This window comes from Ochlerotatus camptorhynchus, unplaced genomic scaffold (genome assembly GCF_037179485.1).
Source record: "Ochlerotatus camptorhynchus isolate MF236.1 unplaced genomic scaffold, CSIRO-AGI_Acam_v1.1 ptg000149l, whole genome shotgun sequence".
NCBI lineage: Eukaryota > Metazoa > Arthropoda > Insecta > Diptera > Culicidae > Ochlerotatus > Ochlerotatus camptorhynchus.
Genome location: NW_027040639.1, coordinates 1,066,818 through 1,078,530, shown reverse-complemented (window position 1 = coordinate 1,078,530; position 11,713 = coordinate 1,066,818). Strand labels below are relative to the sequence as shown.

Below are 11,713 nucleotides of genomic sequence, written 5' to 3'. Positions count from 1 at the left end.
GCTTGAGACATGAAGCTGTTACTCTTCCTGTTCGGACCCACTTCCAAAAACTGCAGTCCCTTTGCATACGGGTCAATTTCTCAACTAATACTACATCAGATTCTGTCAACATAAACTTGAATCCTCGTCCCAAATCTCTAAGATATTGTAGATTACTTGCACGTAGAGCGATGTTGAAGTTTCCTTGGAGCAAGATACTTTTGTTGGTGATGAGCTCATCGGGTACGTGATTATCCAGACAGGTCTGGCACGAAAAGCTGACACCGTCACAAATCGTGTTTATAATTACAGCTTTTCCGTCATCATCACTCAGCTTCCTTAGCATATCGTAACTAACTTCTTCCCGTAACTAACATCTCGAACTTTTTTGTACAGATCGGTTCGAATGTTTTTCGATGGCTGGCGCCAGTAGCATGGCATATCTGTAACTGTGACCTTTACATTGATTAGTGCATTATTTGATTCTATTAAAGGAATTTAAGTAATACCTTTCTATTAATAGACTGGGCATGAAGATTAGCTAATGAGTACAGGATGGCACTGACATGGGAGCAAGTCTCGCTTATACCGGCAACGCAGGTGCAGTGTGCATATATTATGTTTCCTCGTTGGTCTAAGATTATCCAAGGTTTCAACATACCTTCCCTCAGTTTCATTGAGTGGATAACCTGACAAAAGATTTTAAAAAATAAACTTACTATGTGTTACCCACAAATATGGTTTCTTACCTTTCCAACAACAACATGATAGCCTTCTCGTACAGTTCCCTGGACGGAATGCACGAACCCGGATTCTAATTTTTTTATACCCATCCATACTTCGTCTATTCTTCATAGGATGACCAGTATATGGAGACTCGAAGTTTAGAAGGTTATCGACGACATGAGCAGTAGTAACCGTGGATGGGATATTCTGGTTTCCAAGCGCAGGGAAGGACATACTGTATGGACCGTTATATCCAATCACTTTGATTTTTTCTAAATATCTGCGGTATACATTTGGTGTTGTTTTCGGCAATCCTTTAGCATATTTTGAAAGACGCCCGCCGATTGGATTGAGCTGGCTTAACTGCAACATTTTCAACGCACGTACGCGAAATAGCAAAATATGAGACACTCGAGAAATTGATACAAATAATCACAAATTAGTTTCGGAGTATTTAAATGCACTACATCGAACTAGTTTTGTTTCCAATGCATTGAAAAGCAACTACTCAGCTGATCCGGTTTGTTTGTAAACATTGCTCGCAGTGGTTTTGACATTTTCGAGGTTAAATGCGTTCGTGGATAAGTCCATAGGAGTAAGGAGTTACAGAGCTCTCGTCAACGCCAATTCCTATGTCGAGTGTGGTGTCCCACTAACTGCTACCAAGAGGACTGAGAGAACAAAAGAGACGGCAAGTATATGCTACATGACAGCTAAGCTCGTATTCGCTTTTCCTCTCATAAATCGTAAACAATGGGGTCATCCGTCGTGAATGGAACGATTTTTTTCTACGACGAAATGCATTATCATTTCGCTTTTTCTGGACGACGGTTTTTATGCATAAAAAGTGAAAGAAGGAAGATGTTTTGCTTTTTAACACAAACGCACACGGCCATGAGAAATGCCATTGGAGTAAAGAGAGTTTCCCTGCCATTCCTTCGACATATCCTCTGACAACCCAAGATATGTTCAAATCCTACAGGTAAAGCGATCTGCATGTGGATTGAATATAGTTTTGAGAATTCAGGATGAATGAAACATAGGATTTAATTAGGGGGTATGTCGGCCTCGGCACTTCTTTCCCTTTTATCGCCAGGGGAGTTAATGAAGTCTTAGAGCACAGACTTAGAGTGTTAATTTTTTGCAGAACAATGCATTATTATTATTTAACTTTATTAGGGAGGCTTTCAGCCTTGGGCTGGTTCGCCTCCAATCGCAGAACAATGCATTGGAACATGATGCAAATAAATACCCGCTGATGATAATAGGTAAAGAAGTGCTGAATCCGAGATTTATTCTATTTTCTATCGTTAATCTTTGAATATGTTTTATTCAAAATGTGTTTTTGAATATCCAAGAGTATGGAATTATGATAATCGTACTAGAATTAGCAGAAAAATCATAAATACAGTTTTTGTTTGATGTGATCGTCTCACTCCACAATTAGCATTTTACTTATCCTCTGCTTTTGCAGGAAGCATTGATGAAATCTGTGAATAAGATGTTGCCTACAGACACTCTATACACGTACACACCTTTCAATATATGAATCTTGGGTATGTTTGAATTGTACATACCAGTAAAGCTGGTATAAATGGTAAAAGGTGGTATAAGCAGATGTGTTATCATTATTCCTGTGACCCTTTTTTTGAAGAAGAATAAATTCCGTTCCCGCAATTAGTAATTTCCTACGGTGAAGATTAAAGTGTAAGGTCCGAAATCCGGTCATTTTGTGATCCTGTGCGAACATTTTTGAACTTCCACTGATCCGCTGAATGTGGTACTCCGGAGGTACAGACATGCTCCGTAGGCTTTCTTGGACGCATCGCAGAAGCCGTGAATTTGAATTGAAGCAAGGTCCGTACAGAACGCCACCCACCTGGTCCTGTGGGCCAGTCACCTGTGGACCTTACACTTTAATCTTCACCGTAGGAATTAACTAATTGCGGTTATTTGCAACGGGAACGGAATTTATTCTTCTTCAAAAAAACTACAAGGAACAGCCCTAAGGGATTGTACGCAATGGTGACGTAGGACTACGTGGTCTTATATAATAAATGTTATTTGTGAATTGCAGCAGAAGCTTGTGTTTTCTGTAGGAATAGGAATTTGAGCGGGGTTCTCTCTGCTTATACTCTTTAGTATGACGCGGTATGCATGGCCCACAGCAACTCACGAAGAGTTACTGATTCCGATCCATAGCGGTGTGGCTTCAGCCTCCTTCTATGGATGCTCATGTGGGCTGCTGCTTGCTGCTTGCAGGGAGCCTTTCGTTGTGTACTGGAGAACACCACCAATTGAATAAACATCTTTTGGTGACACCAGATGGAATTCAATTTTAAAATCTGTGTTAGGGAAATCGCTTTTCGCAGGCAATCGGTGATAATTTTAATTATAAAAGCAACTGTTCGAGCGTGAGCGTGTTTCAAACAACGGAGCCACAACTCTGGGAAAACGAAATTTCACTGCAGTAGCACTGATCTTCACAGTGCCATCTCTTAACGCACTATAACCACTTTCACGAATTTATGGATTCGGACACACGTATCTACGGAACAGCCCATAGGATGACTCATGCACTACCACCGACGGAACTTCCCGGTTTGGTCACAAACTTTGGATCGTTTCGGATGTGAACGAGGAAATTAATTTTAGATTGTCTTGCACTGTATCTCACTTGATTACCTTTAGACGATCGAGCGGACAAAAAAAAAACACGGAATAGAATACCGAACGCTTCTGCTGTATATTTGCAACTGAATTCAATTTGCTAATGACTTTGCACGGATAGAGAATAGAATATTTACAGTGGTCGCGTTTGTTATGTCAGTTTGAATTCAATTTTGTTCAAAGAATTCAAGTTTTGCTTATGATTAAATTTCTTAATTACTATTTACAAGTTCAAATACATAAAGCGAACTATATACATACTCAGCGTACTGATCAGCAACAGTTGCACATTCGTGCAATTTTCAATAGTGACAGTTTGAAAAATGATGAAATCTTAAATTTATCAGATGCGTAGAAATATATCTGATCGAATGGTGATAAAATGATTGAAATTGGTCCAGAGGCAGCTGAGTTATTAACGTTCAAAATCTTTCATAATTTTGTTACATGTTCCATTTTTGGTTTTCACAAAGTGTACTCCAATATAGAAATCACAAACGTAGTCCTACGTCAAAAGGGTCACAGGAATAATGATAACACATCTGTGTACGCGCGCGATTGGTGGATAACTAATTTATTGCCCCTATCAGCTGTTCACTCGTACCTACAATCTACTCGTGGAAAGGAGATTAACTGATAAGAGAGGATCGTGAGAGGACCTGATCGCTTTGTGTGAGAGTAGGTGAAATACAATTTCGTGTGGAACATGTTTGGTAGTAGAGTGCTTCTATTTATGATTAAACAATGTCTTATCTTAAATGAGATGTTGTACAAATAAATGTATGTATGTATGGGATAAACATTGAGCTGTCCATAGTTGGGCGTTGTTGAACTTGTGGTACTTGCACAACATTTTATATGAGTATCCAAGTAACCAAACAGACACAAAGTCGTTTTGAATGTGGGTTCAGAGTGAGACAATGTCACTGAGACACAATATGGTAACTTGGGTATTCGGATAAAAGTATTACTTATTAAAAAAAAAAAAAACTAATCCTGGTTGTATCTTTTATTTTAGAAGATGGCTTTATCACAGAGCCCCGTCTAGGAACGAGTGTATTGTTGATGGACCTGGTCTACGATTCAAGATTGGTTTCTGTGATGATAAGTATCACAAAAAAGGTAAAATAAGTAGCATCGAAATGTAAATATTATTGATAATAATCATAACAATCAACTCTTATAGACATTGAAATACATATATAAAAGGGAAGGTACGGTCCAACAGTGGGAATGCCAACTCCCTGTTGATAACATTTCGTGGCTAAAGGGCGGGCTCTTCTCCCCACTCATTGGGGCATCTTCCAGTTTGGGGGCTTGTCTTTTTGACCAATTGGCTGATCAAGTTGCTGGAAGGAGATTATTCGTTGTTCCGTAGATGCGTATAGGCGACTTTGCCTATCGATCTACCCTATCCTTTTTTGGACCTTCATACAGCGTCATGTTGAGGACAATCAGAGGGTATTAAGCTTGATCAAGACAAACAGAGAAAAGTGGGCTGTGTCGGTCTTAGTTAGATTTAGTTAGTAAACCACTATCATCATCATCATTCGTAGACAAATTTTCAATCGATTGGCTTGTTCAGAATTAAAATCCATCCGGTATTGACAGAGTTATAAGTGGTCAAAACCTGACCACTTTTCGTAACGCGGTGGATGTTGGTTTTTTGAAATTGCACCCCCAATATGTCGCCGAAAGAAGTAATCCAACGTCAAAAGACTGCCGACTACACTAGACGTCTAAACCAGCGAAGTCAGTCAAAGTTATTATTTTATTTCTGTGATTAAGAAATATTTCAGGTCCAAAAATGAATTCCCCGATATTCCCTGATTTTACAGGTAGTCAACGTCCTGTTGAATGTGCTTGCAATTTCTTGCAAAGATTGCTTTAAAACGACTATGAAAATGGCCAGAATTAATCGGCCATTTTGGTCAATTGGTCAACGGGACGCTCCAGGGGATCTGTTGTTGAGTGTGAACGCTTAATAATGTATATTCATATGTTTTATTTCAGATTATACGACTGACCCTGGCATTCAGCAGAGTTCATCAGTTCCTGGGGATACACCAATCGCGGTCGTAAGTCCCCCGGAAAAAGAAAGATTATCTCATGATCAAAACGATACCACTAGAAAATGGTGCTTGGAGCTCATTACTGAAGCGGATGGAACTGATCCCGTCTCCGAAAGCAATGAAAACAATTCCCAAATATCCGAGGATCTCTCAAAATTCGAATGGTATTCATTGAGCCTGGGACCTGGGAATGTTTGCGATAGCTTTCTGCCTTCTAGTCAGAATAAAATTAATGTCGGCTTAATCTACGTAAGTGTTAGTTATTCATCAAAATCGGTAACTCATCTATGCGTGGAATTTGCTCGGGAGTACGATATATATGTTGAAAATGTTACCATTGTTGGCCTTGGATTTGAAGCAAATCTGCCGGTGAAACCCGGAGAATCGAAAGTCATATCGGGGTTGAAGCGATGTTGTCACTGCAAGTACACAGTGGAAGTCAGATGCAAAACTGGTCACATTGTAAATAAGGTGATAGAAAAGAAAAGGCGGCAGATCAAACTAGTGAGCATTTCTCCTGATGTAATACACTGGTCATACCCAGTAGAAGAACTGCTGTGTATAAAGGAGTTTCGGATCGATCTGCATGTTTCAACGAAGAATCAACATAGTAAAACTATCTTCGTTGTCCCAAATGCTCAGGACACTGATGGAAACTTTAGTTTAACACTGCAGGATCTCCGGATAATATGCTTTCCGAAATATGTTACAATCACTCCCATCTTTAACGATTATTTTGAAGGAATACCGGTGACGGAATATTCGGAGGTTGCTTTATCCATTGATCCACATCTAAAAGATTCTTCAATTAATTTTACTCAGTATTATTGGGATGTGCCTGAATTATTTGGCAAATGTGTGAAGGAAATCAGAGTTTCTGACGGAAATAACACCATTGAAATAACGAGGCATAAAAAAACCTCACCGTTGCCGAGTAGAGCCACGTTTAAAAATCTAGATGCTTGTCGATTGTACACTTTTACCTTCGAAGTTATCGATCTAGATGGGACACCTAGGTCACAAGTGGATAGAAATACCACTATTTTGGAAGTAGAGGGAGGTAGTGTGGTTGAATTACGTTTGATGGAAAATGTGTCACAGTCCGCTTGGATTGAGTGGAGCCCACCGAAGGGAATGGCTTACTGTATTGAGTCGTATCTCATTGAAGAACAGCATAGTGATCATATAAACAAGCATGAGATTAATACTTCTCCACATCGACTCAATGCAACCAGTATTTGCTCGTTGAAATCGATCAACATCACACCAAAATCTGAACGTATTTCACGATGGATGACAACGACGCTAATTCTATCACACAGGGCTTCAGTTCAAAATTTGCACGTTCATCCGCTTTCTTCTACAGCGATCAACATTACCTGGGATCCTCCAGAACAGCAATGCGAATACGTCGCATACTATTCAATTTATAAGCGTAATTTCCCAAACATTCGCTGGACCTCACATTTTTCAAGCAAAAAAATTGACGATATGATTCCTTGCACAAACTATAGCTTTGTTGTAGTACCAGTAAACCGGTATGGCGTGAATCACTTGTCAGCTATGGCTTCCGTATCAATGCCCGAACAACGTATTCCCCGGGTTCAACAAGTTAAGTCTCACCATGGCCAAATACAGTGGAATTCCCCTCTTCAGAGCTACAGTTGCATAAAAGAATTTCAAGTGATTCTGAGAACAACTGACAACAGGCTGATAGTAAATACAACCATTTCCGGGAAGTCAAAAGGTCGCAAATCCGAACCGTTCACCTACCATTTTCGTCAAAATTCTGACACTCTTTGCGCACTGCTCAAGTACAGCGTAACTCCCGTATCGCTAAGCGGGCGGCTGGGAGATCCGTACGAAATAACAACTCCTCCACCAAAGCCAGGACCAGTACTTGATGTTACCATCAATACAAGCGTCGAACGTCAAGTTACCATATCTTGGATGAAGCCAGAACTCTTCCCGAATTGCGTTAGCTCGTATCGAATTTCCTACGATGATCGAAACGTTACAACCAACGAAACCTCCATCACGATACAGAACCTGTACTCTTGTATGGAGTACAACTTCACGATAGCTACGGTGGATTTATCCGGCGAGGATGCAGCAAGTGTAGTCACCAATGCAACTGTCAAGGAGGAAAAGCTGAGCGCAGTTCAGGATTTGGAACTAACTGAACTGGATCCACGATCGCTGATAGCTAGGTGGAAACCTCCGGCGAATGGGACGCACTGTGTGGCATCCTATCGGTACGTGGCGTGGGTTTCCGGAGGAGGTGATCTTCCGGAGCAGATTTCCAATTCAACCACCGATATCCATATCACCTTTGTGGAGGTGTTCGCTTGCACCAAGTACTATGTGCAGGTTATTCCTGTTTCTAAAGGAAACAACGACGGCAACAATGAAATCGCGGATATTGTGACCAAAGAGAGAGGTAGGTAGTTCTCGAAGTGAGTGTTATTGCATTGAAATAGTGTGTGTTTTGTTCTCCTTAGTCATCCTAAGATACCACATCGATCCGGTTCGAATCAAGACCCAGATGGCACAGAGTCTAGAACTGCAAACTGCTTTAACGAGCGATAACACCAACAATTGCGATTTGCATGCGGTACGCTTCACCTGCACAACAAGCATCGTCCCTGAGGGAGAGGATCCCAAAGTGGTATGTAGAACACTGAATCAACTATCACACATATCTAATTATCTTTGTTATTGCTAAGATCACCGGTGAAGCTAAAATCACGGACCTCAATGCTACTTTCTCTGCTGTCGTTACCCCGTTGCAACCCTACAACGAGTACAATTGCACCGCAGCGATCCTGAACACTGCTGGATGGTCCGACGAAACGGCTCTGGCCCCCTTCATGACCGGTGAAGATTGTAGGTAGAAGTTAAGGAAGAAATTCGAAGTAAGTCTTGTTCAATTAATCAATCTAGTTCCAGAGCAACCACAAAATCTTCAACTAAGGGGGGATGTCCGAATGATCGAACTGAGCTGGAAGGCGCCGAAGGTTAAGAATGGAATCATCTCTCGTTATCGAGTTCACATTCGGTCGGAAGGTGCGCGATACCCCACACCCAGCTATTGTCCTCTACCAGATCCGTACAATTCCACTTTCGATCTGCACGAAGACGACGAGAACGCAAAGATGAAGAACTGGGACGTTGACGAGCTGGACCATAATATTAGTTACCTGAACCCATACACTGATTACGTGGTTCAGGTGGCGGCGGCCACCAAAGCCGGATTGGGCCCGTACACTGAGATGGTGTCCGTGGCGACACTTCCGGAGCGTAAGAGTTGTTTAATTTATGGGGAAACTTTTTTCTTAATAACGCTCTCTTTGCAGAGCCCGATCCGGTGTATGAGTTCTCGGAGTACAACGTCACTCTTCCGGAGATTGACAAGCCATACAATTCGACGGTTCACATCTCGTGGAAGATACCGTGTCATCTGCATGGGCGATTGCGTAGCTTCTCGGGACAGTTCATTGGCTACAAAGGTGCGTTCGAGCACACTTTTGGTTGGACTAGAACCATCGACCCGAGCGACGAAATCTTGGAAACGTATAGTCTAACGGAAGAGCGCCTGGAGCCAGAGCTTCAATACAACGTCTCGATCATGGTATTTGTAGAAGACGTCGGTAATCATAGTAATGCCAAGTTTTTGAGTTTTCTGTCACCGGCTGGGAGTAAGTTGAATATAATTTCTCGCATAAGTCTTATAGATACTTACTAAACACGATCATTTATTTTCCAGTACCAAACATTACAAACGAAATCAACTGGGGAACAGTTAACGTGATGAACGCACCGAATCCGACGAGAACAGCCAGGATTTGGATTTCAGATTTTATCTTCCAATCCAACGTTGGCAGTATTACGAACGTAGCTCTTCTTGTTTCCGAACGTCACTGTCAAGCGGACCCGGTTCCAAAAAGGAACCTATCGATTGAATGGCCGGACGTCCTCTCGTGGAAAGTTGCTGCCCAAATGCCCTGTATTCCGCAGTATCAGACGACCCCCAAGCAGTGGAATCCTATAGAAACTAGAAAACGTGCTGGTAGACAAACTGCAGAGGTAGAGTACATAATTGGTAAAGACCATTGCGAGGAAGACCAGGAATATTGCAATGGGGCTTTGAAGCCCGGAACGGAATATGCGTTGATAGTTAGGATTTTCACCAATAGTGGGTACAGTGACTCTACAATCCAATTTTTCCAAACGGATTCACTCATTCAATTAACCGTGATCGTGACGTCGATCTTTGTGTGCCTATTGCTGGCGTTTGCACTGGGGCTGGTAATTCTCTGGCGTACTCAGAAGCTGACAGTGTCGCCACTTACGGCAGTTCGTTCACCGAACGAGGAACCCGCCGATATCCCACTGAAGAGTTTCTCCGGAATCTATGAAGAGCTCATTCAGTCGAATAGGGAAAAAATCAACAAGGAATACCAGGCAATTAACTTCTTCTCGGAGCAGCTGATCAACGAAAAGGTTACCTTCTTCGTTGCCAAGGAGAACGAAAGGAAAAACCGGTATCTGGGCATTTTCCCGTACGACGGTAATCGAGTTCCGTTGGACGTTGACGACATCTTTGTCGAGGAAGATGAGGAATCCAACGACTACATCAACGCTTCGTTCATCGATGGCTACAAGTACCAGCGGGAGTACATTGCCACGCAGGGTCCGAAGAAAGAAACCTGCTTTGACTTTTGGCGGATGATTCTCCAGTTCGAGGTGGAATCGATCGTGATGTTAACGCAGACGGTGGAGAACGATAGGATCAAGTGCTATCAGTACTTTCCGCGGTTCAATCAAACCTTGTACTTTCGGGAAGTTTCGGTCAAGTGCACTCAGGAGCTCAATATGGGCTTCTACCAGAAGCGGTTGTTTTTGGTGACGAGGGTATGTTTGAAACATTTTTAGAAGTTTAAGTCGTTACGTTTTTTGTTATTAACTTTTTTTTTCTCGCAGGATAACATGAGCAAAGTAGTGTTCCATTATCACTTCCTAACATGGCCGGACCACGGTTGCCCATCGAGTTCATCGGATTTGATAAAATTCATCAAAATAATTCGCTCGGAGCGGAAGAACCTGGCACTACCCGTTGTCGTCCACTGCAGGTTTGTTGTACTAGTACTAATAGGTTTCGGTGTAATTGGTTGAATTTATAAATCTGAACAGCGCCGGAGTTGGTCGCACGGGGACGCTAATTGCGCTGGACATCATTCTGCAGCGGATACAGCAGGAGAAGAAGATCAACATCTACGATACGGTTAAGCAGCTGCGAACACAGCGTGTCAAGATGGTCCAAACCAGTGAGCAGTACGCCTTTCTGTACCACGCATGTCTGGAGTACACGACCAGGAATAACAGGAAAAGTAAGATATAAAGCGTTGCCCTTTTGAGGCAATTCTGATGCATATGTTGAATCGTTTTCAGAACCAAAGACCAGTACCGAAGAGATTAGCACGTCGGCAAGGAGCAGCCCGGACACCCCGAGTAGCGTAGCTCCTAAAAATGGTCGAAGACCAATGATCAACATCAAGTTTCCAAAGTATGTTCACAGCGGAATATCGAATGTCAAGAGCTACGTTCCAGATGATGTCGAGAGTAAAACATAGTATATAATCGTTCCAGTTGACGATTTTCGAAAGTGCCATAAGAACTGAAATTGTGCGGTTCCTATTATAGATAAAAAGTGATTTCATAATACATCTTATGAATTTTTTTTACATGAAACATGTATTGAATAAAACTACTAGTCATTTGATGAAAACAAAAATCACAGTATTTATTGCGAAATTTTTCTCCATTTAGACTCGAGTGATTTAAATTTCGTCGATTGGAAGATTGCCGTAAAATCTCAACGCAGATGTCGCCACTGCATGATGATGATAATGTTGACAGACTGCATATAAAATTCGTGAAAATTAGCGTTAAATCATAATTTTCATCAAGCCTGTGTAAAATCCTTCCAATATAACATTCGAATTGAAGAAGAAAACGTTTTCACGATCAGACTGATATGCATCTTTGACTTTTCCAGTTGAACTTTCATTAGATATATTCATTTCATTTCGCGGCTCCATCAATGCTGCATTGTAAATATGATGTAAACAGAAGTAAATTGCTCAATTACTCAAAATAAAGATGATTTGTATTCTTGTTATCACTTTGAAGACCATCTAGCACCATTTTATAGTATGGTGCGTGTTGAGTAAAGCAAGTTCCGTTGCGTTTTCCGTCGAAAATTG

At 41.6% G+C, this 11,713-nt stretch overlaps 1 protein-coding gene and 1 pseudogene across 1 annotated transcript; one reads left to right on the top strand and one right to left on the bottom strand.

The window, feature by feature from the left end:
* Window positions 1-467: 467 nt before the first annotated feature.
* On the bottom strand, window positions 468-1,185 carry LOC135701088 (uncharacterized; annotated as a pseudogene).
* Window positions 1,186-5,992: 4,807 nt separating this feature from the next.
* On the top strand, window positions 5,993-11,212 carry LOC135701064 (phosphatidylinositol phosphatase PTPRQ-like). Its single transcript, XM_065221771.1, has 9 exons — window positions 5,993-7,887; window positions 7,949-8,115; window positions 8,174-8,333; window positions 8,391-8,747; window positions 8,804-9,145; window positions 9,214-10,361; window positions 10,431-10,579; window positions 10,641-10,837; window positions 10,899-11,212. Exons 1-9 carry the CDS (start codon window positions 6,531-6,533, stop codon window positions 11,078-11,080), a joined length of 4,059 nt encoding a protein of 1,352 aa, XP_065077843.1. The 5' UTR covers window positions 5,993-6,530; the 3' UTR covers window positions 11,081-11,212.
* The last annotated feature ends 501 nt before the right edge of the window (window positions 11,213-11,713 follow it).